Source organism: Brachypodium distachyon, chromosome 3 (genome assembly GCF_000005505.3).
Source record: "Brachypodium distachyon strain Bd21 chromosome 3, Brachypodium_distachyon_v3.0, whole genome shotgun sequence".
Classification (NCBI taxonomy): Eukaryota; Viridiplantae; Streptophyta; class Magnoliopsida; order Poales; family Poaceae; genus Brachypodium; species Brachypodium distachyon.
Window position 1 is genome coordinate 42,727,606 of NC_016133.3, and position 27,198 is coordinate 42,754,803.

At 53.1% G+C, this 27,198-nt stretch overlaps 2 protein-coding genes across 2 annotated transcripts; both read right to left on the minus strand.

The window, feature by feature from the left end:
* Window positions 1-13,671: 13,671 nt before the first annotated feature.
* LOC100830836 (probable glucan endo-1,3-beta-glucosidase A6) lies at window positions 13,672-16,153 on the minus strand. The gene is made up of 4 exons (XM_003572376.2): window positions 16,060-16,153; window positions 14,546-15,895; window positions 14,149-14,460; window positions 13,672-14,028 (listed from the first exon to the last, which is right to left on the minus strand). Exons 1-4 carry the CDS (start codon window positions 16,130-16,132, stop codon window positions 13,991-13,993), a joined length of 1,773 nt encoding a protein of 590 aa, XP_003572424.1. The 5' UTR covers window positions 16,133-16,153; the 3' UTR covers window positions 13,672-13,990.
* Window positions 16,154-16,681: 528 nt separating this feature from the next.
* LOC100838614 (zinc finger CCCH domain-containing protein 13) lies at window positions 16,682-20,553 on the minus strand. The gene is made up of 3 exons (XM_003574757.4): window positions 19,569-20,553; window positions 17,611-18,751; window positions 16,682-17,461 (listed from the first exon to the last, which is right to left on the minus strand). The coding sequence occupies exons 1-3, from the start codon at window positions 19,644-19,646 to the stop codon at window positions 17,013-17,015; spliced, it is 1,668 nt and encodes a 555-aa protein (XP_003574805.1). The 5' UTR covers window positions 19,647-20,553; the 3' UTR covers window positions 16,682-17,012.
* Between the last annotated feature and the right edge of the window lie 6,645 nt (window positions 20,554-27,198).

Here is a 27,198-nt window from a genome sequence, read left to right on the forward strand (position 1 = left end):
TGCATGCATGGGGAGTAGCCCTGCAGCTAGGGCGCTACGTGCATAGAATTCACAACAGGCCAGTCACTGTGGGCTGACTAGACGGGGAATTCCCTTTCTGTCAAAGCATTAAATGCTTGCTTGCGCTTCACTCCTCGCCCTGACGAGCCCTGCGCGCAGGGAACCCGCCGGGCGGCCACGTGACGTTGATGCTCTGTCCGTTTGGTACCGTCCTGGTAGCGATCGCCCGCGCCCGGGGACACCCTCCCCGGCAAGTGACCTTCCCGGGGAGCGTCCAGACGGGGATTCTCTTGTTGCCTTCCAGGGCAACCCCCGCAGCCTGGCTAGCCCTGCCGGGCTGGTGGCTTGCCGGGCAGCTTCTGCAGTGCTGCCCGGAGCGCTATCCTTCCGGGGAGCGGGTGAGGCGACCCGCGCGTCATGCAACGGTGGTACCTCGGGTGCCACTGGTGCGACAGTAGCCCCCGGGCGTGGGCCGGCAAAGCCTGCTCCCAGACGAACTCACCTTTGGTCGGTTGCCGGGCTACGCCCTTAACCGACGCGTGGGTTTCGAGCCGCATCAGGTGCCCGTTTATGCGTTACTCCAGGGACTCCGCCGTTACAGGCAGAGTAGTGGGGGCGAGATTTCTGCCTTAACCTCCCCTTAATCACGGGTAGTTAAGGCCACGCCCCGCATTCCCCCTCTTTAAGCGTACTCATCCCCAACGCACCCGTAGGGTGCGGATGCGACCGTTGCCCAGCGCCGGGGTACTATAAGACCCCACCGCTACGCTGAGGAGCAAACACTTAGCCCCCAGCCCTTCTTCCTCATTCCCATTCTTCCTTGTGTCCCTGATTCTTGCCAATCTCCACTTGCGTTCCCCATGGCGCCCACAGCCCCCAAGAGAGGGAAAGGTTCAAAGAGTTCCACGGCCGACAAAGGCGAGAAGGCTCCCAAGAAGCCTCTCTCGGAGAAGGAGCAGAAGAAGCGGGAGTTGAGGGCCACGCAGGCCTTCTTCAGGCCTGGCTACAACGGCGAGGGGCTTGACAAGATCCGGCATGCCGTCGCCTCTCGGTTCAACGAGTATGGCGAGACGCTCGTCTTCCCCGCCGGCGCTGATCACCAGGATAACGACTTCCGGGTGTTCGCCCGTTTCATCCTCGACGGGCTGGTACCTCCGTTCTCCCTCTTCCTCCACGCGCTCATGGCGGCGTACCAGCTCCGGGTCGCGCAGCTCCACCCCACCTCCCTCTTCATTCTCGCCATCTTCCAATTCCTCTGTGAGGGGTTCATTGGGGTGATGCCGTCAGTGGCGTTGTTCCGCCACTATTTTTACCCGCGTGTCGAGCAATCGGAGTCGATGTCGTCGGGGGTGGTGTTCCGTGCCCGTGACAAGATGAAGTCGGAGTTCATCGTGCAGACGAAGAAAAAGATCGAGAAGGAATGGCGCCCGGATTAGTGCTGGGTTCGCGTGGAGGATCTTGATGAGCTCATCTACGCGCCCACCGAGCTGCCCGCAAGCAACGCCGGTTGGCAGGACCGCTACAGCCGCGATGCGGAGCTCCTCCCCGTCGTCAAGAGGATCAAGGACCTGTGACTAGCGGGGCTCACTGATCTCGACGTGGCGCGCACCTACATCAGCCGGCGCATCGCGCCGCTGCAGCTGCGGTCTCGCCCCGCGTGGATGTACACGGGGCTCGGGGACAACACGCGCCTCCAGAACAGGGGCGTGACCCCGGACGCGATCCGGGCGTGGGTGAAGGGGATCACCGGCGAGGATGCCCCCTTCACGGATCTGCCCCTGGGGGCTCCTTCGCTCCACATCGTTAGCAACTACCCGCCCTGCAACTAGAGGGGGGGGGGGCTGATGTCCGATTCCCCCGCTCGAGCCCCGCAACCTCTGCCAGCCGCAGCCCGCAGGAAGCGAGTGGCCGAGGAGAGCGGGGGGGAATCGGAGCTCAGCTGGCCCGACGTTGAGTCCTCCGGCGACGAGGCTGGCCGCGTTGCCAGGGCCCAGACGGCCATTCCTGTGGCAGAGGAGACGGACGAAGACGACGCAATTGCCGTGGCAACTTCCACGGCGACCGGGGCTGCGGCTACCCCACGAGGGTCCGTGGCTCCGCCCAAGCGGGGAATCTTCGGGGGCTACACGTTGAAGCTCAACCCCCTGAGCTAAGCCGGCGTCTCCCCCCTCCTTCTTCCCTCAAGGTTTGCTCCAGCTCTGGTTTCCTTATTCCTTTGTCGATGACTTGCCGGGACAGCACCCCGGCGGGAGCCGGCAAGAGGGGGAGGACGGACACTGCGCCCGCCGTGCCGAGCAAGAAGCTGCGCACCCAGGCCAGTGTCGGTGCCAGCCAAACCGGCACGGGGTCCAGCGGCGCCGCCACCACGCTTGCCGCCGACCCGATCCTGGTGGAGGAGGAGCCCGCAGCGGACAGCCGGGCCGCAGGAACCGGGACAGAGGGGGACAAGGCTCCCCTCGCCCGTACGGTGTCCCCGCAAGGTACTCGTCCAGGGCCTCCTTGCGTTCGTCGCCAGGTACCCTAGCTTAGCCTGAAGCACTAATTTCGTTCTTTGTATCAGGCACTGTTGCGCCCTCAACGGGGGCAGGTGAGGCGGTGATCAATCTCATCTCCGACGTCGAGGACGTTGAGGCGGGGGCAAGCCGGAGGCGGCCTCCGCGCCAAGCCCCTTAGCCCCAGACACAACGGTGGCGGCCCCCACCGTCTCTACCGGAGCGGGGGCCAGCAGTGCGTCCCCGGCCTCGCAGGCCGGAGGCACGGATCCCACAGCAGCCCAACAGGAGGCGACTCCTGCTGGGGGCGCGGTTCCTCCACCAGCCCCACAACCTTCGGACGCGGGGTGGGAGGAGGAAGTGGCAGGGGAGCAGTAGGCGTCTCCCCTGCAAGGAGACGATGCTCCTCCCGGCCAGACCGTCACGGTGGGGGTCTCATCATCGTCCGCCGCTACCTCCAGCCCAGACCCCGGCATCCTCGCCGGGGCGACTTGGGATCCGATCACGTGGGACCCGAGCATCTACGATCAGGGGCACAAGTTCCTTGACGCCATCATGGAGCAGCAGCTGGCGTTCATCACCTCCTTCAACAAGGTGAGTGAGCACCACGAGCTCGCGAAGTGCCAGCTCGGCGAGGTGCGGCGAGACGTCGAGAGGGAGTGACAGGAGCTCTCCCGGCTGCGGGAGGAGACGCGCCTGGCTCGGCTGGCCAGGGACGAGGCCGCAACGCCGGTTGTCCCCAAGGCGGAGCTCCACCGGCGACTGGAGGCCCAACGCGCCGAGCACTGGACTCACTGGCGACAGCGCGGGAGAAGGCCAACAAGGAGCACGACGAGGTGCTCGCGACAGCCCAGGCTCGCCTCAATGAGAAGAGCGAGCTGGTCAGCTGCTACTCCTCCCAGATCCAGGCGCTGCGCATGAAGCTGGAGAACGCGGAGGACGCGGCCGTGGCATCAACGCGGCAGGAGAAGGAGCTCAACTTTGCCAAGGAGAGGTGCGCCCACCTCGAGTCAGAATTGCCCACCACACGGGGTGAGCTCGCCAAGATGGGCGAGGACAACGTGGCCAAGGCCAAGGAGATCGCGCGGTTCGCGGAGCTCCTCCGCAAGGCAGAGCACGCGGTGCCGCTGGCGCGCGGCAACCATGACAAGATGGCGGGGCAGCAGCGGGAGGAGACCGAGAAGCTACGCGGGATTGCCCAGGCTGTGCACGAGCTGCTGCCAAGGTTCGAGCTGCAGGCCGCGCAGGTGGACGGCACGGACGTCAGCACCCTGATCCCGTTCTTCTCCGACATGGTGGGCAAGCTCGGGGCGCTGGACGTGTGGATCTCCAAGTTCTGCGATGGGGAGATAGCGTCGTGCGCCAGGGAGATCGCCGAGACGATCCTCCCTCGGGTGCACTACCACCACCCCGACTTCCCCTTCGAGATGTTGCTGGACGCGTGGTCGGACAGCGAGGACGGCCCCTCCCACACCAGGGCGGTAAGCCGTTTCGTCGATGAAGTGGTGAGCCGGAGCCTGAGCCGGAGCCCACAGCGGAAGCCCCCAACAACCAGCCATCTTAGTCCCCTGCTAGTTTTTGTGTTTCCTTTTGTTCCCTGCAAGTGTCGCGCTTGGCGCCGTTTGAACAATTATGGTTTTCATTAGTCCATGTAATCGTTCGCTACTTCTATGAATTTGGTTTTCTGGTTCTACTTGGTACTTGGTTCTTGTTCCCGAAATTGACTCACGGGTGGATCTTCTGGTCTTCGTGTGCTATGCCTTGTGTTGCCGGGGACTCGCGCGCTACCCACTTAACCAGACCAGGGCCAGGGACGGACCCGCAGTGCCAACCTGGGGTCAAGTTGCAGCGGCGAGCCAGTCCACTTGCGGGGTAGCTAGTCCCAAGCATGTGCTCACGGGACAGACCCGCAATCTGCATGGGGAGCGCACTCCCCCCGCAAGTGTCGTTCTAACACCCCAGCCACGCGCATCACTGGAATCACACCAACGAGCCAATCGTTAAGTATCAGAAAGCTAGGCGGCTAGGATCATGTACTTAGCTGTCCGTTCTCTTGTTGAACGCCTCGGTTCTGCACTTCGAATGCCTGCTGGAGGGGTGCGGCAAGGGCGCGATCGCATGCACCACCATCGCGTCCCTGCGGCCTCCCTCGCCTTCGTAGCCATCTCCTCAACTTCGCTCTAAGTTGCTCCGCGGCCACCATGCCCTTTTATAGGCGCGGCGAAGAACGCTGCCACCACGCGTGCCGAGCTATCGCAGCACACGTGGCAATACCCTCCTGCGGTAAGAATCTTGAAGTGGTCGCCATGCATCACTAGCGACCCGCTGAATGACACGGCCCGTGAGCATTCCACAAGTGTCACTGTGCGCCCAATCCCATCCTTATCCTGCATGTCAGATTCTTACCGCGCCCGAGATGCTGTAATTTTTTTTCGAAACGCACGAAAAAGGACGCAGCATAGATAGAAACAGATAGAGCACAGGTAGCTCTCCTGCCTCCTAGCCCCCAGGCACAGGAGGGTCGATACCAAACTTGGGTGTGAGCACTCTTCCAATCCCAAGACACATACATTGCGTGGTGCACGTTGCGGGGAACCCAGCAACGGCACGACCCGTGTCGGAGTGATCCGGCAACGGGATTTTTATTTTCGAGGCTCCGGTAGCTCTCTGCTCACAGCCAAGGATGAAAAGAGACTTCTGTGCACTTAGAGTAGAAGACAGAAGGAAGAACATGCAAATAATCGAGACAATCTGAAATTCAGGAGAAACCACTTATCTTTATTCATAGAAACTAGCAGATTACAATCGGGGGTTGCCCGGCTACACTAGTTCGAGAGGCATGCTGTCGGAGCATCACCTGTGGGCCGGGCTCTGCCGCTTCACGGGTAGAACTTGTGCAAGTGCTCAAGGTTCCAACTGTTTTGCACCGGCAAGCCTTCTTCGGTTTCCAGCCGGGAAGCCCCCGGCCTGGTCACCTGCATTACCCGGAAGGGGCCCTCCCATTTCGGAGCCAACTTGTTCCTGGCCTTCGTTCCTTGTATCCAACATAGGATAAGATCTCTGATCTCGAGCTCCCGAGGATGGACCCGCCTGTCATGATAACGGCGGAGCCCCTGGTGATAGCGCGCAGCTCTAACAGCAGCCCGGCATCGAAGCTCTTCGATGAAGTTAAGATCGTCAACCCTCTGCTCGCGTTGGTTATGCTTGCCGTACGCGCGTACCCGAGGGGATCCATGCTTGAGCTCGAGGGGCAACACCGCTTCTGCCCCGTAGACAAGTGCGAAAGGAGTTTCGCCCGTTGCCCGGCTAGGTGTGGTCCTGATTGACCACAGCACGGGCTGGAGTTCTTCGACCTAGTGCTTCCCGTGGCCTTTGAGTTTGTCAAAGGTTCTCGTCTTGAGCCCCCGCAGCACCTCTGCGTTGGCTCGCTCCGCCTGTCCGTTACTCCTCGGGTGAGTGACAGAGGCGAAGTGGATCTTGATGCCCATGCCCTCACAGTAGGCCTGGAACACGACGCTCGTGAATTGCGTGCCGTTGTCGGTGATGATACCATTGGGCACGCCGAACCGGCACACGATGCCCTTGAAGAATTTGATGGCCGCCTGAGCGGTCACCTTCTGCACTGGTTCCACTTCCACCCACTTGGAGAACTTGTCGATGGCCACAAGCAAATACTCGTAGCCACCAACCGCTCTCGGCAATTTGCCAATGATGTCCAGCCCCCAGACCGCGAACGGCCAGGAGGATGGAATGACTTGCAGGGCCTGCGCCGGCTAGTTACTCTTCTTCGCATGGAACTGGCACGCCTCACATGTCTTGACTAGTTGCTCAGCATCGGCTAGCGCTATAGGCCAGTAGAAGCCGTGTCTGAAGGCCTTGCCAGCTAAACCCCGAGAGGCCACATGGTGTGAGCACGTGCCTCGGTGTATGTCTTCCAGAAGTGCGCGCCCTTCGTCTTGGGGCACGCAGAGGAGCTTCACTCCGTTTGCACGCCTTCGGTAGAGATCCCCGTCTACCAGAGCGTAAATCTTGGCTTGCTGGGCTACACGCTTCGTGGCAACGTCATCTTCCGGGAGGGCTTCCCCTTTCAAGTAGCGGGTGATGTCCGCTGCCCAAGGTGGGGTTTCCCTACTTACACATGCTGCCACATCAGCGGCATGGACCTCCGCTGTTGCGAGGTTTCCTTCGGTTGCCGGGGGGGCCTCCCAGGCAGCCGGCTTGGGAGCGACCGAAGGCGCAGTCTGCCCGCGCCGATGTGCGCGCTCACATCTCCGCTGGGTGCTTCCACTGTTGGATGGTTAAAGTCCGGAATTCCTTGCGCTGGAGATTCCGTACTTGTGCCAGGTCTCAATTGGCTCCCCTCACTCTATTCGGTCTTTTTAGTAACCGAGTGTGATAAATCCCCCTTGTCCTTTTTCGTCGGGCGTCCCCGAGTACTTGGGATTTGAGGAACCGGATTTCTCGTCCTTTTTGGCCTTTGGACTCGAGCGGGTAGACCCACAGGATCCTTGGGTGTCTCTACCCTTTCCGGTACATTTCGCGCAGGCACATGTGATTTTGTCACACTTCTCAAGTCACTAAAGTGATCAGGCAGTTCATTCGCTAAAGCATGCAAATCTATTATCTTTTGGACTTCTCTATGTGTCTCACTTGTGCACGGGTCATTTGCGTGGATCCCCGTGGCTTGCCACGTCAATTCTTGACTTTTCTCATCAAGAGGTTGATTTCCTACCCCTAAAGTCGGGAAGAGATTCTCGTCAAAAATGCAGTCAGCAAAGCGGGCCGTATGACAGTCTCCTGTCATGGGGTCCAGATACCTGATTACGGACACAGTCTCATAACCAACGTATATCCCCGACTTACGGAGCGGTCCCATTGCTGATCGCTGAGGGGGTGGTATCGGTACATATACCTGGCAACCGAACCTACGAAGGTAGGAAAAGCTCCACATCACACTTCCACTGGAGATAATTTGCGCCGCTCTCATGAAGCGCGTCAAATTCCCGATGGATTATTCCGTCCATCTGCATTTTTGCAAGTAACCATGAGATTACAACAGCAATCCCTTGCACAAATGCGATGGTGATACAATGTATTCGCTAAGACAACGTTCCAATATTTCGCGAGTTCATATCTTAATGATTAAAAGTAATAAGTCATAATTACAATTAATCAACAACGGTAAAACATGGTAATACAAGCATGTGCATAGAGATGGCAAGTTAAACATTTCCTAAACGTGAAAATTAGCCCCAAAAACACATTCCCGAAGCCATTTTGAGCATAAATGTGCAGTTTCAGCAAAAACCGACACTTCCAGGGACTTACGCACAAAAACCCAGCACATCAAACATTTGTGCATAATTACGGTAAAATTCAGGGGCTAAAATGCTAAATACCTGGCCCAAAATACATTTCGGGTTGCCAGCCCATTTTCACCCTCTCTTTTTTCAGCCCAAAAGTCGGCCCACCGGCCCATCCCTCGTGGCCCCGCTGGGCCATCCGCGCCAGCCCCTAGGGTTTGCCCTCTAGGCGGCGGCTGCTGGCGGCAGGGGCGGCCGGCGGCACCCACGCGTCCTGCAAGGCGGCGCCGCGCCCGAGGCTGCGGCAGCCGGCGGCAGGGGCGGCCAGCGGCAGCGGCCCCTGCGCATCCTACAGGGGACAGCGGCGCCCCGCGCACGAGGCGGCTGCGGCTGCCCGTGCCTGAGGGTGCGGGGCGCGTGTGGGCAGCGGCCAACGCCCAAGGCGGCGGCGGGCGTGTAACAGCCCAAGAGCAACATTTTACATTTAAGCCCTTGTTTGGACCTGTTTGTAATTTAATTCTTGTTGCATAACATTTTACAATTGCACCCATGCCATGTCATCTCTTCTTTGCTTCACATGAATTTGCTAGAGGATTCAAATTATGAATCATCCTTCTTTGAGTTTGAATTCCTTTTCCTGTATTTTTACAAATGATATTCAAATGGGTTTTGTTTTTAAACCTTTACCCCATCTGAATATTTCCCAAATAGTGGTACCATATTTGAATTCTCCTACTTCTCAGCTTTTCAAAATGGTGTTCGAAATTTGAATCCAAAAACTATTTCAAAACAGGAAACAGGAAAAGGAAAAAAAGAAAAAGAAAAGAAAAACTTACCTCAGGCCCGAGCCGGCCCAGCAGCCGCCTCGGCCCATTCCCCCGCGCGCCCACCAGCCGCCTCGGCCTTTCCCTTCGCCAGCGCAGCAACGTAAACCGCGGCCCAACTCCACCGCACGCCGCCCGCACCGCGCTTCCCCGCATTGAAGACGTATTCCGCGAAGTACGCCATCTCTCACAGGGCTTCGTCCTCCTCTGCTTTCTTCCTCCCGACCGATGGAGGCCGCGCGCCACGTTCGTGACGACAGCGACAACCACCTCCTTTCCTCGCCTACTTAAGCCGCGCTGCGCCCTCCTTTCCTCCCAGCGCAAGGCAAACCCTAGAAGGGTTTCCTCTCCCCCTTTTCTTGCACCGCCGTCGCCGCTTCTCCCGGGCCGTGGACGCCGCCGCGTCGCGCCGTCGCTTCCGGCCAAACCGCGACAACCTGACCGCGTCACCGAGTGCGCCTCGTCGTCCTCTACACACGCGTGCAAGGAATTTGACTGGGATCGACCACCGCGACGCCTAGGTCGTCTTCTTCCTCTCCGGCCGCCACTCGTCTCCGGCCAAATTCCGGCGAAGGCATTCGTCGTTTCCCCGTCATCTTTCTCCTACGTCTCCGGGGTGAGCTCCTCTCTCTCCCGCTCCTTTCTGCGTGCAAATTGGTGCTCCGTAGACTCATAGCCGCGTGCAGCGCTCCGGCTTGCCGCCGGCGAGCTACTGCTCATCGCCGCGCCGTCGAGTTCGCTAAGGCTCATGTGGTCGCCTTCGTGCCACCTAGTTTAACTCCACGCCCCGCTATCTTTTCCGCGTTAGTTAGCCCTCCGCCGCTAGCTTTGGTCGCCAGCGTTCATGCCTTGCCGTGGCTGCCGCGCGCGCCCGCAAGAAACCAGTTTTCATCTGGTTAAAAGGGTTTACGCCCTTGATCTAGCAAGATCCGTTCCGCAGCCCGTCTGGTTGTCTCGCTCGTCCATTCACTCTGTTCAGTTTCGACCCGGGTTCGTTCTCCCTTAGCTGCAAAGTAAAACCCCAACCTTTTTAACCTTTTACCGACCCTGACAAGTGGGACCCACTGGTCAGTGACCGCGAGCAGCCAGCTCCGCGCGCCCCGTCTCGTCAGCTCTTCCGGGCCCGCTGTCAGCCGCACAGGCTAGCTGCACCCGAGTGGGTTTAGTTCTTTGTGTATTTTTCGAGTTGTTTTAAAAATACCAGAAATATTTAGATCTTGTTTAATTCATAGCAAAGGCATACTAAATCCAAATTGGGCAAACCATATATGTTTTGGAATCAGAAAAATGCAAGGAATTTAACTGCGCAATTAGATTTATACTTTGAGGTTTCAAATTTTCAAATATGTCCCAGATTTGAAATTCAAACGTATGAACTTGTTTAGTCTTTAATTTAAAACTGGTAACTCTTCTGTAATTAGTGTAAACATCAAAGTTGATCCCTGTAACTTGTAGAACTCGGTAGCATACTTGGTTAGGCCATTTGAGTCCTTTAAAGCTGTTGTTTACTTTGTTTAAGTCACCTAATGGTTAACCTTGTTGCTAATGGAGTCAATTCGTCGCATGTTGTTACATCATAATGTCACATGACATGTCATGTTGTATTGTGCATTGCACCTATTGATTGTTACCTTATTTGTGTATTCGGTGATTTGGTTCTTTATGATAGTGACTCCGACTTACTCCGTCGACGATCCGGGTTCCCACACTTCTTCGGATCCCCTCTCTCGGTGCCCAGCGACCGAGAATCCAGGCAAGTAGCCATTCCTTGAACATGTTGATTATACCCAATGTCTCTCTCTCATTCTTGCATTAAGTTACGTTCTCGGTTATTGTCACGATGCCTCTAGAGTTGCATAGCTTTAGTCAGCTCTACTCAAATGCCTGTTGTCTTGTTCCTTATCCTATTACCATGTCACATGTTTGCTGTTGACCTAGTTGGTCATTAGAAGTTTGCTTAGCTTGCTAGTCTGGTGTCCTTACTTGGGGTTATACAATTGCTACATCCACATGCTACTTTCTGTATTTAATTGCAATTATTAAACTGTGACATGTTATTACCTGTACAAGGCAACGATGGGAGGCTGTGCTAATGCATTGGTGTTTTGTTCCATTGGCCCCGACCTAAGAACTGAGTTCTCGTTTTCGCCGACCCAAGAAACTTCATGCTAACCGCTCGTGGGAGAATATATGGGTCCCCCTCGGTTTAGTACTCGTTTCATAGCTCTTCCAGGGGCCACATAGTTCGGGCGTTCCATTTGGCATATCGCATATACATTGATGTTGTGTTTGGAGATGTGTTGGTACTTTGCATACATATAGGATTGCGGCACTAGTCTGGAGTGGTCATTCTGCGGACACTGAACCACTACCAGCTGTCGACGCAACTCTTGAGTCCGTACGACGCTTCGGCCGGGCTCTCGTTTCGGATTAGACTCAGTTGGGTGGTCCTCTGGATTAGTTGTGGGGCTTGGAAACGTCATGTCGCCCAATCCTGCCGACACACGTCTTTGTGTGTTCCTACTCGAGTGGCAATAAGGGTTGGACGAACGTGTACGGGTAAATTGGCACACCCTGCAGGGATAAATCTTTCGGAAAGCCGTGTCCGCGATTATGGAGAACTCAATCATTTTAATTAACTTAATTTCTTAAACTTGAGTAGTAATTAGTCTTTAATCATGGATATGCTTAAAACTGCTTAAGTGTGAGTGCCTTTGGATCCTTTCCTCACAAGGGGTTCAGGGGGTGATAAGAGGTTGTGTTTGATTGGTGTTAGTTGATAGATTCTCACCTCACTTGGTTGACGCTCCTCATCCTCTAATTAGACGATGTCATTAGTGTGTCTCTCCAGATAAATTGCCGCTGCATAACCCCACCATATTATCCATCCTTTGAGACTTGTTGCATATCTAGTTTAGATCTCCCGTAAGTCTTGCGAGTACTTTGTACTTAGTTGCTTTGCAACGTTGTTTTCTCCAGAGTTTCCAGAGGAGCAGGTGAGTGGTTACTTCGTGGAGTTCGACGACAGCTTCGACGTTTAGCCAGGAGATTTCAGAGCAGGGTTCTGTGAACTTGTGGCGGGCTCTCCTTTCAGTTTCAGCCTCTTAGGCAATATTTATAACTTGTCCGTACTTGGGCCTAATTTGCTTCCGCTGGTGTAATGATGATTGTGAACATGTGTCCGTGAGTTGTAATAACTTGGTATTTCGCTCCATGTATGAGCTTGACTTAATCTTGTGTCTTAGAGTGATGTAATGATATCATCTTTGTTCCAACCTGCGGTGAACACATTGCGTGTATGTTGTGAAGTGTTCATCGTAGGGAGGCACTGAGGCTTGATTTATGCGCGAGTTAGCACTTGGGGCTAAATTGCATAAATTCAGTCCTGGGGTCTCACAGCGGGCGCCCGGCGGCAGGGGCCTGCCAAACGGCGGCGACGCGCGCTCATGCCCGGCGCGGCGGCAGCCAGCGCCCAAGGCGGCGGCGCACGGTCGTGCCCGACGCGCTCCTGAGGCGGCGGCGGCCCGCGCCCGAGGCTGCAGCAGCCGACGCACTGGCAGCGGCGGCGCTCGCGCTCGGAGGCAGCGGTGGCGGCGCTCGCGATGGGAAAAATTGGGCGGCACGGCTCGCTGCCATTCATGGCTGCGGTGGCCGGCGGTGCGACGCTCGACGGCGTGGCACCGTCTCCCCCAAAAATTGGTCAACAAGTCCCTCATGCGGCGGGATCAATCGGCAATTGTGGCGGCGACTTGATCAGCAAGCGACCCGCAAGGAAAATCCAATCTTGAGGTGAAATACAACGAAAAGAAACTAATCGCAAAAACAGAATCGTAACGCAGAGAGGAATCCATTTTTGCAATAAAATTTCAGATCCAATACCTCCGTGATTTTTGTCGAGAGCCTGCTTGTAGTAGGCTCGATGAAGGCTCGGGGTAGAGGCTCGTGCTGATAACGTGTTGTGCAACTCCTGCCGGCTAGCCGGTTCCGGGGTTGCACACCAAGATCGTAGTCGAAGGAGTCGATCACACACACAATCACAAAGTACAGTAAAGTAGATGAATACCAGGAAGTAGAGAGAAATAGGTGCTCTTTATTAATTTCTGATCTCACCCGTACGTATAAGGGGCAGACTTCTCTCTTTTATATAGACTAGATGTCTCAACTGGATCAAAGAGATAAGACCCAAAACTTAACGTTAGTGGGGAACGATTTCAGTGGGTAGAGGGGGCGCACACTTCGATAGCCCTCCCACCCCAACGACGGTTCCCCGACACAATCAACCAGAACCAGTTGAACCCAGCGCATGTGTATACGACTGGCGGGCACTTTATCAAGTGACAAGCAAATCAAATACGGTGCGTTTTTACCAAATCTCTCGAACCTTTTGTCAAAAAGGTAAAAATAAGAAGATAGTGCTGGTACATTTAGCAATTCTTCACCTGTTAGAATTGTGCACTCCATCGCTGATTCCGTATGGGGCTAGAGTTTTTCTCTACTTTTTTGTAGGACATCTAGAGTTTTTCGCTAGGGAGGGAAAGATGGATTTTCTTTTTGTTGAGGGGAGGGAGGGAAAGATGGATGAATGTGGGGCTTAAGTTGGATTTCATCAGGTCTATCAGGTGGGAGATCTTGGGCTACCAGCTCGCTAATAAGGCCAATTTAGATTGGGCCACGAGGCCCATTCCATCTTCTCCGCCTGGAACCAAACGAACTGACCGGTGGCCCGCAAGATAGATGGGCCGATCCTAGGTTGCACCCAGAGTCCCAGACTGCCAAGGATCAAGTCATCGAGAGCAGTACGTACGAGACGAACAATTCAATGACTTTGCCGGGAGTCAAGTTCGGTGGCTCACGAACTGGCGCAAGTAGCCAAGTATAATCCTGTTAATTCTTGGTTTACCTCCCCCCTCCTAGCATAGTAACTTTACTCCTTAATGATGTAACCATTGTTTCCATGAAATAAAAGAGGTCTTTGCTGTTAAAAAAAAACTCCCCTAAAAAAACACCTATGCTAAAAAACGATTTAGTACTGTTGCTGAACCGAGACTGAGATGCAAAAAGATCCCGCATACATTCTATTTTAGGCCAACATTTAAAGCCTCATATCAAATTTCGAGTAAGCAGGTCAATCAAACAGGATTCTGCTTTGCTTCGCATGATACTATTCGAGAGCGGGATTAAATGGTAAATAGGCGTGGATAAACAGTCTCTCGTTCATAAATCATAAGGGCATTACGTCAATGGCCTTGGCAGTTTCGTAAAAGGAAAAAGAATAAAGAATGGCTCTGGGCCAACGGCCTTCCTAGTTCCTAGTGATCGATCTTCTGATCCTCTCGAGCAAGTCCAATTGCTTTGCTTCTGAGACTCGAAGCTAGTTCGAAGAGCTGGGAAACTTGCATGATCCATGGCCTGCACGCAAAATACACCATCATTAGTCAGCGTTTGACTGATTGATATACTCCGTATATGATTAAGAGGATCGAAATGCTTAGCTCGATCGATATGCATGGATGAGCTTAATCAGCTTACTTGGATCAGCGGTAGTGGTGACAGCGAGTCCATTGAAGGAGCAGCTGCCTCCGGTCTTCCTGAACTGCTGCCAGTAGGAGTTGAAGGCGTAGCTGGCGTGCGCGTCGAGGGTGTTGGGCTCGAAGCACGCGCCGCCGGGCTGGATGGCGGCGCACGTCCCTTGCCCCTGCCCGCACGCGTAGTTCAGCGCCGCCTCCACCGCCTTCTCGTCTTTCCCCGGTGCTAGCACGCACCACACGCCCAGCTCCACCGGCGGTGGCGGTGGCGGAGGCGGCGTCGCCGGAGAGCTGGGAAACTTGCATGATCCATGGCCTGCAGGCAAAACACACCATAATTACCAGGGTTCGATTGCTGTATGGAGTATGATTAACGGGAAATGCTAGATTAATTGGCTTACTTGGATCAGTGGTCGTGGTGGTGGCGAGTCCATTGAAGGAGCAGCTGGCTCCGGATTTCCTGAACTGCTGCCAGTAGGAGTTGAACGCGTAGCTGGCGTGCGCGTCGAGGGTGTTTGGCTCGAAGCACACGGCGCCGGGCTGGATGGCGGCGCACGTCCCACTGCCCTGCCCGCACGCGTAGTTTAGCGCCGCCGCCACCGCCTTCTCGTCCTTCCCTGGCAACAGCACGCACCACAGGCCCTGCTCCGCCGGAGGCGACGGCGGTGTCGACGGAGACGGCGAAGGCGGCGGCGACGGCAGCGGAGGGTACGAGCGGCGCCGGCCGCCGAGGTCGACCTGGTACACGGCCGTCCCATTGGGGTAGAACAGGCCCCAATGCCGCTCCGTGCCGGCCCCGGGCTTCTTGTCCTCGTTGTACAGCGAGAAGACGAACACCGGCATCTTCTCCCCGGGCCGCAGCGGCGTGCCCGGGCTCGTGGCCATGCGCGCCGCCAGGTTACGGTTGTAGATGGCCGCGTTCCCCACGGAGGCTCCCGGCCCGCCGCCGTTGGGCCAGCCGGTCTCGGCGATGGCCATCTTGATCTTCCCGAACCCGAGCTTGGCCATGGCGGCGACGCAGGCGTCGAGCATTTGGTCGAGCAGGTTGGTGTACTTGAGCCCCGTCTGGGGATCCACATGGAACGCGCCCGATTTCCCCTGGAACAGCGCGTAATCCAGCGAAATCGTGTCCTGGTTCCCCGCCCACGCGAAGTAAGGGTAGGCGTCGACGAAGTAGTAGGATTTCGTGAGGTTGAGGAACCGTAGCAGCGGCCGCATGACCTTGAGCTCGATGTCGTCGCGGAAGAGGCTGGAGGAAGGCGGGTAGGAGGCGGAGAGCGCGTCCATGGCGAGGGGGGTGCCGAGCTTGACCCGGCCCATGCCGTGCTTGCGGAGCGCGTGGCGGAGGTTGCGCATGGCGGGGACGATGGCGCCCCAGGTGGAGTCCTTGATGGCCTGGTTGGAGAGCAGCTCGTTGCCGACGAGGAGGTAGACGATCTTGGGGCCATGGCTGCTCGGCTTCGGAAGGTTGTTGACGACCCACTTGTGCGCGGCGGCGCGGGAGGCGGCGATGGATGGGATGATCTCGTTGGGCACCATGGCGGAGACCGGGATCCCCGTCCCGGCAAAGGCCGAGAGGATCTCCGGGTTCGCGTCGTAGATCTTCACGGCGCCCGCGCCCGCGTCCCGGAGGAGGCGCACGGAGCGCGTCGGCGTCGGGAGGTTGTCGCCGAGGGTGCCGTAGTTCACGCCCAGCCCGTGCGCCCGCTTCCCGTGCCCCTTCTGCCCGTGTCCCTTCTTCGCCGCCGCAACTGCATAGAGGCATGGAAGAACAGAAATGATCAGAAACCATCACAACAGAAGAACAACAGGAATGATCTGAATGCAAGTGGTGTCGATGAGATTAATCAGCGGCAAGGAAGAAGAGCACACGCCATTAATGATCTGAAGCGGAGCGGTTCGATGGGTCATTTACCGTTGCAATGGCAGGAGAAGGCGGCGGCGAGGAGGAAGAGGACGGCAGCGAGGAGGGAGTAGGAGGAAGCCATTGCTTAATCGACGTGTTTATCTATGGCCGAGTTGTTTCGGGTTAAGGTAAGTGGTTGTTTATATAGAGGAGAGGAGTTTTAGGAAGGGATCGGGGTTTTAGGAGGAGGAAGAACCGAAGAAGCCATGTTTTGTGGGCATGGTTTCGTTGAGTTGTTGTTTACTGCGTGTTAGTGAGTGTGGTTGTTTCCGTAGAGGAGAGAAGTTTTAGGAAGAGATGGGATTAGATAATCACTAAGGAAATCTGTCGAAAGTTGTTTTAAAAAAATGGTACTCTACGGGAAATAAGAGGAGGATTGAGATATGGAAGGGGTGATCGAGGGCCGAATCTGTAGGACTTTTGGGCTGACATGGATTTGTAAGATGGGTCAATGGGCTCCTCACGTTCCATCTCGACACTAGTAAGATGGCCCAATGGGCTCCTCACGTTCCCTCTGAAAAAAAAAACTTCTGCGTAGGTGCATTCCTCACGAAGAGAAAAGAAAGACATGAACGGTGTTCTTTCTGGAAATAATTTACTTTATACAGTACCAAAACTGTGAGACAACATCTCAAAAGGAAAAAAAGGAAATTGTGCGGCAATTCAGCAGGAGTAACAATCGCAGCTTAATTCCCGTCATATCTTGCAACATGCAGTACAACCTGACGGTCAGCCAGTGTCACCGACGACGCTATGGCACAGGTAATGTTCAATCTTCACAACATAAATTATGTGCCCTAAGGTATCTCCCTAATAAAAGGCATGCTAGAGAGTGAGGTGAACAACCTGATTTCAACTGCAGCTCCCTATACTTCAAACCGAACAGGCTGAGGCTTATCTTCTGATCATTAGCCCAAACTCCTGACGCAATTCGCTGAAGGCAAATCATGGTGGACTACACATTATAAGGGAACGACATAAGGCAGAGCGACTACATCAGCAGAATCAATCGGCTGTGCTTCAGCCCAGACTTGGGGTGATTCTGTGGCCTCGAACATCGTCGGTTTCCTGTGAACTCGGTCCCCAGAAAACAGCCAGTCCTGATCAATGTGCTCCGAGCGGTCATCAACTGCTGGTACCGAGTACACTTGGCTCAGATACTTGGTATCAGGGTGAGGTGGTGCCAGAGAGACTTCAATGCTGTCATAGCTGGATGAAGAAACAGAAGCTTTGTGTTCCTCCTGATAGTGAGAGCCAGTGATGCCAATGTTGTAGCATTCCTTGCTATCCTGAAGCATGTTTGCTTTGCAAGAATTTTTGCTGAGTGGTAATGTTGAAGAATAAGGTGCAGTTCCCTGAGGATGATTGGCAGCAGACGTCCTTTGGACCTTAGTCAGTCGCATACTATGCTCTGCAAATATTTTGCAAAATGAGACTTAAAATCGGAGCAAAACCATAGCTAGAAGACTACCTAAAACTAGACTTATGCTTCAAACGACTAAACACATAAAATTGGGGCTCATTGCCCGCTTTAACGAATACAGGAACAGAGGAACTCACCATGTAGAGAACTGTTAGCTTTTAAGTCTTTCCTTTTCTTGACATCATCAGAAGTGAACTTGTTCCCATTAAGAAGAGCAGAGTCCATTAAATCATGAACGTAGTTCATGCTTGCCTGATGTCCATCGAGCTCTCTTTGTTTCTGCTCATTCACAACACCTCTTCTCTTCATGTATTTGCCTTCATTTCCATCTTTAGCTTTTCTTTTCTTTACACTGTGGTCTCTGTCTCTGTCTTTAACACCCTTGTGATTAACACCTTGACCTCTATTTCCATCTTTTACACCAACACGATGATTAGCTTTTACCTCTTTAATCCTTGCATTGCCTTGAGATGCTCCATTTTTGCCCTGTACTAATTGCATAGCCATGGTATGTAAATTGTTAGCACTTCCATTTTTCTTCTCCATCATCCATTTCGTGCTCATGCTGTCAATATTTCGGTATGTAGAATGAGAAGAACCATCCGGGTGTTGGTCCACTTGTTTGGTTCTCTGCCAAGCAGTTGGGCTTGGTGTAAGTCTGCCATTTTGATGAGTCACTGCAGTAGTAGCAACCACACCTTTAGAGCTCTCCTGTTGCAGGCCCGCTCTATTACCACCATGCATCCTGGTGGTGGTGGAATGTTTTTCAGCTGATGCGACTTGAAGGCTTGTACCATTCTGCACTCTAGTTTTACCCTTCCCCTTTTCACCAGCATGATCGCTTTGAGCAATTTGTCCCAGTTTTTCACCCCTTCGACTGTGAGAAATTCTTTCCTTCTCTTTAGAACCTTCGACACCAATGCACTCAATGTTTCCAGGAAGCAGCTTGCTAGTATCACTACCAGTGTGCTTCGCATGACTTCCTTGGCTTATGATTTGGCTAGCCAACTCATTAGTAGGTGCACTATCTTTCACTGTTTCATTATGTACCATTTCTTGTGGCCTTATCTTGCCAAGATCATCATTCTCCCGAGTTACTCGTTCCAAAGTTTCTCTCTTCTCTTTATCTCTTTCCTTTTTCTTTCGCCTATCTTGGCGTTTCTCTCTTTTGTGTTTCTTACTGTGCTTATCTTTTCTATGACCTCGATCCTTTTCTTTTCTTTCTCTTTCCCTCCCATCTTTCTTTCCCTTTTTTTGCTTCTTCGCCTTGCGCTTTTCCTGAAATGGTGCCACAGATTCAACATCAATAACAGCAAACATAGAAATGGTGCCAAAGGTTCAATATAAATAAAGTAACCATGAAAACATAAAGGTGCAAATGTTGAATATAGATCGTAATAAAATTTTACAAGACCTCATCACGGTTTTTAAACCAACATAATCATATTACAGGCAGGGATAATCAGGCCACATATGTTTCACAGGGTATCTTAAATTCATCTAGATCAACATTTAAGTTTCAGAGTGCGAACGGAGATCCATAGAGCCAGATCAAAAGGAAAACTTACTTCAAGTACAACAACATTTCAGAGAAAACGTTTAGACTTTATACCCCTGTATTCTAGGTAAGTTGAGCTAAACTAAACTACCGAGATGCAGCAATAGTTACTAGCATTATCACTTTATCAGATACTAATAACAAGGGATCTCCAAATGTTGACACACAGCAGGATAGTGGTTTTCAGATCAGTACAGAATAGAAAAACATTTCTTGTCTACAAAGAACAAACCTAAAATATGTTAGCTGTAACTTCTGCTACAACTAGACAATATGTCCAAAACAAGGCTCACAAAATGACAGACAATCTCCATCTAAAGAGGCAGGTATATAGTTAGCATGCACCCTCTATTTCCAACAGATAAATAGGATTCGGTGTATTTTAGCCTGCATACAACGAGGCAAAGACCCTTTTCATTTAAGCATGCTCAATTACTCATCTTGTCATCCACTGCCAAGTTAGTGCAACGACACCGTTTTGTGAAGCATAAAATGCAGCCAACTTGGCAAGTGAGTTCAAAGGTAAAAAGCATGAACCTCACTTAGCAGATCCTTGTGCTCACTCCTGGACTTTGCCTCATACCCTGGTGGCGGGAATGGGAAGCACCGAGACATCGTTTTGTGACTCGTAAATCAGCCGCAAGAATAAATCCCCAGCAAAGCAGTCCAACAACCTCTCTCCAAACAGGTATACAGATTCTCTGTCATGCACCATATCCAGCTCCAGCAACTTGGCGAAGCTGGACAAACGCAGCTCGAATCACCACACACAGGTTCAATCCTGGGAACGAACCAACTCCCAATTCTGCCACTGGTTCAATAGATTCGACTCCCCAAAATCACCACGAACGGGAGTACCGAGCGCGATCAAACCAGTCTACTCTAGCTGGAAAGCAAGATCAAACTGCTCTACTCTCTAACCGGAGCGAAATCGAAGCCACGGCAGGAGCAGTAAAGTGCAGTCCTCTTCCATCTACTCACTCGCCGCCACCAATCCCCAACCAAAGCCACAGCAAGCAGAAGGGCAGCCCGGGGCCGGCTCCACGATCTGAACCACCAATCTCTCCGCACGTCGCAGCGGCGGCGCCGGAGACGCCGCGCATCAACGCGGAACCCGGCACGACGGCCCAGCCACCGCAGAAACTTCCAGTCCCCCCCACGGCCCTCGATCTGGGATAGGACTGGGACAGACGAGAACCCCCTACTCGGCCCGAAAATCCCAGCTCCCGGAAGCTGCTAGCTGAAGGAAAAAAATCATTCAAGGACGAGGATTCCGGGCCGGTCAACCACGGCGGGATCCCACCGGCGGGGCTGCTCGATCCGCGCAAACGGGGGGGGGGGCGTCGCCGGAGGATTCGTCGTGCTCTGCCGGGGATTTTTGCGAGGATGGAGGGGACGAGACTGCAGGCTGGATGGATGGGCGTGAGCGTCCTTCCTCTTCCTGAGCTTTGCTTCGCGGAACCCAAGCAAGAGCGGCAATGGAGGAGTTGAGGGGGCGAAATATGCTCGCAGTTGCGTGCGGGGAGGCCCGTGGGGGGAAGGAAGCAATTGGCGGTGACACGTGCCGCGCTGCCCGTTCGCGTCGAGTGGGAACCATTCACTTTCTTTTTCTTTCTTTTTTGTTGCGAAATGCTTTTATGTTTGATAATGATCCTCTCTGGTTTGCCTAATAAAAAAACTACTCCTCCGATCCTAAATTCTTATCGGTATGTTAATGCAAATTTGAACTAAAACAAATTTAAAATCGGAGGGAGTATAAGGTTATTTGAAAACTTCTTGTATGTCCTGCTACTACATGTATACATGTAAAATTCGGTGGGAAATCTGAGTACGATGGACATATTTAGTCATACTCTTTCTTTTGCCCACTTCAGAAAACTATGGGGTTATTCAAAATTCATGTATGTCTAGTGCAGGCATAGTTGTAAGAAATGGTGGAGGGGATTTCTCATTATGCATGGAGCCACGCAAAGTATGACTCCATGCTTAGGGGCACCGTGAACCGTCTGGTGCATTGGTTTTTTCCGAAAAGGGGAAAGAGCCCTGGCCTCTGCATCAATCGATGCACACGTCCATTTTTATTACGAAGTTTGGTATCAAAATATTACAGTTTATGGATCACACAAAGTGGATACAAAAATCAGCCAGCGGAACAAATGATATAAAAAATGCCTATGCATCATGAAGCAAGAATTCTACTAGTGGACTACCATCCACCCTGGCTGAAGATATCCCGAATAACCGTCTCCAGACAGTTGCACTCAGTATCCATAGGCTCCCATTGATCCACTAGGAGAAGACAAAACCACAAACGGATCCAATGTGTGGCCTTGTAGATAACCTGCAAAAAATTAGCAACTCTACTCTTGTTAAAAACAATATCATTTCGACAGTTCCATATAGCCTAACAAAAAGCAGAAACTCCCACCTGAATTTGAGCTTTTAGTTTTTTATCAACACCATTTAACCAATTCCCAAACATATTTGTGACGTTGGTTGGAGGTGGCAGATTAAAAGTAACAGGAATAATTCTCCAAACAAGACGAGCATAGGAACATGATATAAACAAGTGTTGAATGGTCTCTTCTGATCCACAGAAACAAAAATTTTTACACCCAATCCAATTACGCTTAGCAAGGTTATCTTTGGTGAGCAAAACTTTTCTAGAGAGAAACCACATAAATATCTTGATTGAGCCAGGCTGTAGTAGATAAGAATTTGCGTCAAGAATTATGGAACTGAGTGAGTATGTCTTGATGAACATGCATACATACTCTACAAGTTTCAACCTTTCGAAATAGACAAGAGAGGAGAGATGATGTGTTACGAATTACCAGCTTAAGAAAAGCTGCTTGTCAAGCGATTTGCATCGATTTGTTTATTTTAGTAAGTCAGACGTGTGCTACAATAAATGATTAATGGACTTCATACTCAAATTACCATATCTAATACTCCCTCGGTCTCAAAATAAGTGACTTGGGACGGAGGGAGTATGCCTGCATCAGATGGCAGCTTAACCGGCTATACTTTCTAGTTTGTTTCTCACTCTGCCTCATTTCCTTTATGTTTGACACGAAAAATACTTTTAGGAATAAAAATATTTCTCTTGCGCGCCAGGGGAAATAAAGAAATGCGGCCGTGCCAGTGTACTAAGTACACAAAAAAATAGGGAAGCGTGTATTTTATTAATCTCGACTCGGAGAAACAAAATTACAAGATCCCTTTACATGAGCGCTCCGTGGCTGCTAGCGCGGCCAAAATAAATTGGGCGACTATGTGTTCTTGGTTCACGGGGCCTCGGAAGGCTCCCGATTAATTACGTCCGTGGGTCGAGTCCACGGACCACCTCCAATTAAGCTGCTACAATGGTCGTCGTCTTCAAGTCTCGTCTTCTCCATGCGCGGTGCAGGCGATAGTGGATGATGATGAAGTAGAAGGATGGAGCGGTACGCGCGTCACCCCGGCGATGTTAAGCCATATCCCTTCAGCTTGTCGACGTCCGATGATGAAGATGTCTGGCCTCGTCAGCTCAGACAGATGGCGCGACCTTCGCCTCGTCGATGCCAGGCCTGGTGGTGTCCGCCTTGTCGGTGTCGGACGTGATGCATTGCCTTTGCCTCGTCGGTGCCCGGCAATGTGGTGTATTCTGCTTCATCGGAAGAAGACATGTTGTTGGAGTAGCTTCGCCTCGTCGGTGCTTGGCCGATGTAGAGGATGAGTGTGGTGATGTAGATGTTGGAGTAGACGTGAGAGTCGCCGCATGGCGACGTTGCTTGATGACAACGGTGCAACGAGCTTGTCGATGTAGACCTTGTAGAGTCGGTGCCGCACACGAGCTTGTCGAGAATCGATCAGGTTGGAGTCGTGTACTTCAACTTGAAGTAGATTGTTGGTGTAGACGTGTAGCGACGTGCCGATGTAGTCGATGTCGTTGTTGCGCGAGGAGCCGATGAAGACCCAGCCGCATGTTGGTGTAGATGGCGTCCTCGTCGAGTGAGAAGTTGATGTAGTCGTCTTGGGCTGTAGCGACTCCATGGGTGACGACATGGCATAGTGTTGATGCAGACGGCAAGATGGCCTTGTCATCGGGCTTGATGGCACGTGTACTGGGTCTTCGGATGTTGTCGAGTGACGATCTAGTCACGTGTGGATCTTGGCGATCGTGCCTGCCTGATGTGGCGTGTTGCGTGCTATATAACAAAAATAGATTAATCTTTAAATACCTTGATTATTTTGGAGCGCCATGTTCTGATCAATGCCATGCATGGCTGATGTACTAAGCACGTGCGCATCATATGTCTGATAATGGCGGCACGTCGGCTTGTTAGCGGCCCGTGGCGCATCCGCTTCAACTAGGTCGATGAGAAGCATCTCGGTGTTGACGATGTCAGCCTTGACGAGGGGCGGTGCAGGCTCTTGACTCCTGAATGACGGCTTGCTTGGTGATGATGTCGTATTTGATCTCGGCGGACGTGGCGAGGGGCGAGCTGTTGGACGGCGCACGTCGAGCTCATGGGGGAGCTTCAAAGGGGCATGCATGTTGGTGCAGTGATGTGCGTATGCACGGGTGACCTCCCGCGGCGCCGTGTGTGTTGGTGTTGATGTGCATTTTTGCACCGAAGAACCCATGTATGGCTGGCATGATCGGCCGGATCTCCATGACCAGCAAAATCTGCTGAAGAGAAAGAGAGAGAGGAAGAAGGAGAGAGAGTCACCCGTGGTCCTCCTCACTTATCATTGGAGAAGAATGTCATGGGTGCTAGCTTGTGGTTGATGGCGGGCGTCGAACTCAATCTTCTCGTCGCCGCCGCCTTGGGCGCGCCCAGCCCGGCCGCTGCACGGCGTGCTGGCTCCTCGCATAGGACGCCGCCGCAGCGCCGCACTCCTTCGCTTTGCAGCTCCTCGTCGCCCTGGACGTGAGCGCACCATGCGAGTCGTTGCTGTTGACACTGGTGGCTTGCCGTCGCCGCCGCCACCTTGGAAGTTTAATCTGCTTCACGGCCGGCGCCATGCGAATCACCGCACCGCCGAGCTGGGCGCATCCACCTTGCCGCCCCATGTACAGCTTCTCTCTTGGTCGATGATAACCTGGAGACACAAGAGATAGATTGAAGTATGTATTATGTGTCCTGGGAAATGCAGCAACCACGGGCGCGTTCTTCCTATGGCTCCGTCGAGGGCGCCGCCGTGCTCCTCAGCTTCTCTTCTTATCCGGCTTGCCGCCGCCGGCCATGGGCGCGCTCAGCCTGCCGCCCTTCATGATGGTTCTTCGCATAGGGCGCCGCCGATCGCGCTCCTTCGACCCGTGCAGGCCCTCCCCGTCCTGGGTATTGGGCGCCCAGGTGATGTGCCGCGTCGGCGCGTCTTCTCTTCTTTTTCTCTTCTCGAGCTTGGATGCACCAGCCGTGTGCTGCCGCCTTGGGTTCCTCCCGATCGATCTGCACTGCCCTGCGTGATGGAGTTATGCTCCTTATATAGGCAAAAGGCTGGGTCGGGTGAATGCCTTGGAAAGGAGTTGGCGACGGCGATCTCATGACGCCGTCCCTTCCTTCTCACGTTGTCTGGTTAGGCTGGACTGGCTAGTGTTTATCTGAGGCTTCCATATCATGGTTATGGACATCCTCCATTGCATGATAGAGAAGGCCACGGACGTGGGGCTTCTGTCGAGACTAGCGCCTCATGGTTTTGATCACCGCACGTCGTTCTTTGCGGATGATGTGGTCACCTTCCTTCGGCCCACTTGGAAGGATTTCGTGGGTTGCTCGGCAATCCTTGCTGACTTTGGGGCTGCTTCGGGCCTCTGCACCAACTTTGCTAAGAGTTCCGCCCACCTCATCCGTTGTTCCGAGGACCAACACTTGATGGTGGGCAACTTGCTCTGTTGGGAGGTTCAGGGCTTTCCTGTGCTTACTTGGGTCTTCCATTGGACCTTAGGAAGCAGACGGCCTATCAGCTTAGGCCTTTGGTGGACAAGGTCGGAAGGCCCCACTTCTCTCCAAGGGTGGGAGGCTCGTGTTGATTAAATCAACCCTAACGACGATGCCGATCTACTCGATGATGTCTCTGGACCTCCCCGACAAGACCATTAACGGGATCGATAGGACTTGCCGTGGCTTCCTTTGGCATGGGCAAAAGGAGGCCAAAGGTAGACACTGCCTGGTGGCGTGGAATGCGGTTTTCTCCTCTAAACCTTTGGTGGCCTTGGCATCCCCAATCTTCAATTGAGGGTACGTTGGCGATGGATTGAGCGCACTGACAACACTAAGTCCTGGAGGGGGTTTACGTTGGAGACTCCGAAGGAGGTTGACGCCATTTTCGAGGCGGCCACCTCTTCTCGGGTGGGTGATGGGAGGCACACGTTCTTCTGGACTGACCGTTGGCTGCATGGTATCCACCTCAAGGATGCCTTCCCGGCGCTTGTGGCGTGTGTTCGCCCCAAACACGTGAAGTCACGCACAGTGCGGGAGGCTTTTGACAGCGCTTGGTTGACCGACGTGGGGCCCAACTTATGGGGGGCTGCTCTCTAGGAGTTCCTTACTCTTTGGGACTTGTCTCGTGGGATCCAGCTCGTGGATGGTGCGCCAGACTCTCTGACTTGGAATTGGTCGAGGGACGGATGTTACTCGGCCAAATCGGCTTACGCGAATCTCTTCGCCGGCCGTACTGGGAGACCCACTGGCGGAGGTGGTGTGGGAGTCACGTGCCCCGGAAAGGTGTAGATTCTTTGCTTGGCTTGCGGCAAGGAACCGATGCTGGACGGCGGACCGGCTTGCGAGTCGTGGCGTGCAGCACCCCCCTCGCTGCCCCCTTTGTGACCAGGAGATGGAGACCATCTCCCATTTGCTCTTGTGGTGCGTCACGGCGAGACAAGTGTGGACGAGCCTGCTTGCCAACTGGGGTCATGCTGACTGGGTTCCGGTGGCAGATTCACGGCTTCGCGACTGGTGGTCCTCCCTTCCGCTACCACGTCGGGCCCGGAAGGACCTCCGGACGGCGATCATTTTGGTCTTTTGGACCATCTGGCGGCACCGCAATGATGTGGTTTTCAATGGCGCGGTTCCTTCAGTGGCGAGGATCCTTCGGTGCATTCGGGAGGAGCTTAGTCGCTGGAAGCATGCGGGTCTCATTAGGGGGAGGGTGGCTGCTGTGGTCCCCGTGGCGGTTGGTTGGATAGATAGCGAATAGTTGTTTTTATTTTTTCTTGCTACTTGTGGCGTTGTTTGCCGATCTGGCGTTGTACTAACCTTCTGACTCCCTTTCTTTAAACAATGATGTATCCGCTGGGTTGCATTCTTGAAAAAAAAATATCGCACGTGACTGCTGCAGCTGAACGTCCTTATCTCCGTCGGCTGGATAAACATTGCATTAGCAAAGCAAAACAATATTATTGGCAGATAACGATCAAGCCATCCGGCCAGGCGTAGCTTCGTCCTCGCGTGGGCTTCATCAGATCAGCCGCACGTACTACTGCTTGCTAAGCCAAAAGAATTAACATAAACGAGGTAGTAGTTAATTAATAGAAGAAAACAGGCTCATGCATATGTTGGTGCATGCTCGATGGGCTTTATAGCAAATAAATAAACAAAGGATAACCTGTCAATTAATTACGCAGGTGCTAATTGGTCATTTTGGGCTTGATCGTGGATATCAGTCCAGCTCCATGATGATTATTTCAAGCACGTGACATGCACTGTTTTTCTTGTGTTTATTTTATTTTGCATACAAAATTTCGTCGAACACTTTAGTTTAGCCTTTGTAGATCCAGACATCATACTAAATCATCGGCATGTGTGCATCATATACTAAACATCATCCTGCCTGCCATACAAGTTTCAGAGTCCTGAGTTCAGAGTTGACCTGTTTATGGTGCTTCTCTGCCAAGTGCCATTGTTCATTGCTATCTCCAATGACTAAATATGACTCAGTGCACCTACATTTGCACAACTCAGGAAGCAACTGATCGAACAATCATCTATTCTGCATCTCGCTTTGTTTTACTTTTCGTCCATTGCCTATTGTATTTGGCTTCTGATTGACACCTCGCGCTTCTCTTTTTGCACAAGATCCAAGGCATCTAGCTTTTGCCTCTATCTAACTGAAGCTGCATACGGTACCGAACGGTAAAGAGTTTTGGCATCCTGGAACGAACTAATAAATGGACTCCTCT

Bases quoted from the DNA above. Each gene is read 5' to 3' on its own strand.
- LOC100838614 (XM_003574757.4), bottom strand. From the start codon at position 19,646: ATGTCTCGGTGCTTCCCATTCCCGCCACCAGGGTATGAGGCAAAGTCC. The intron at 18,752-19,568 runs GTTCATGCTTTT...GCACCATTTCAG, and splicing joins ACAAGGATCTGCTAAGTGAG to GAAAAGCGCAAGGCGAAGAA. The intron at 17,462-17,610 runs GTGAGTTCCTCT...AAATATTTGCAG, and splicing joins AGCTAACAGTTCTCTACATG to AGCATAGTATGCGACTGACT.
- LOC100830836 (XM_003572376.2), bottom strand. From the start codon at position 16,132: ATGGCTTCCTCCTACTCCCTCCTCGCTGCCGTCCTCTTCCTCCTCGCC. The intron at 14,461-14,545 runs GTAAGCCAATTA...TTTTGCCTGCAG, and splicing joins CACCACGACCACTGATCCAA to GCCATGGATCATGCAAGTTT. The intron at 14,029-14,148 runs GTAAGCTGATTA...TTTTGCGTGCAG, and splicing joins CACCACTACCGCTGATCCAA to GCCATGGATCATGCAAGTTT.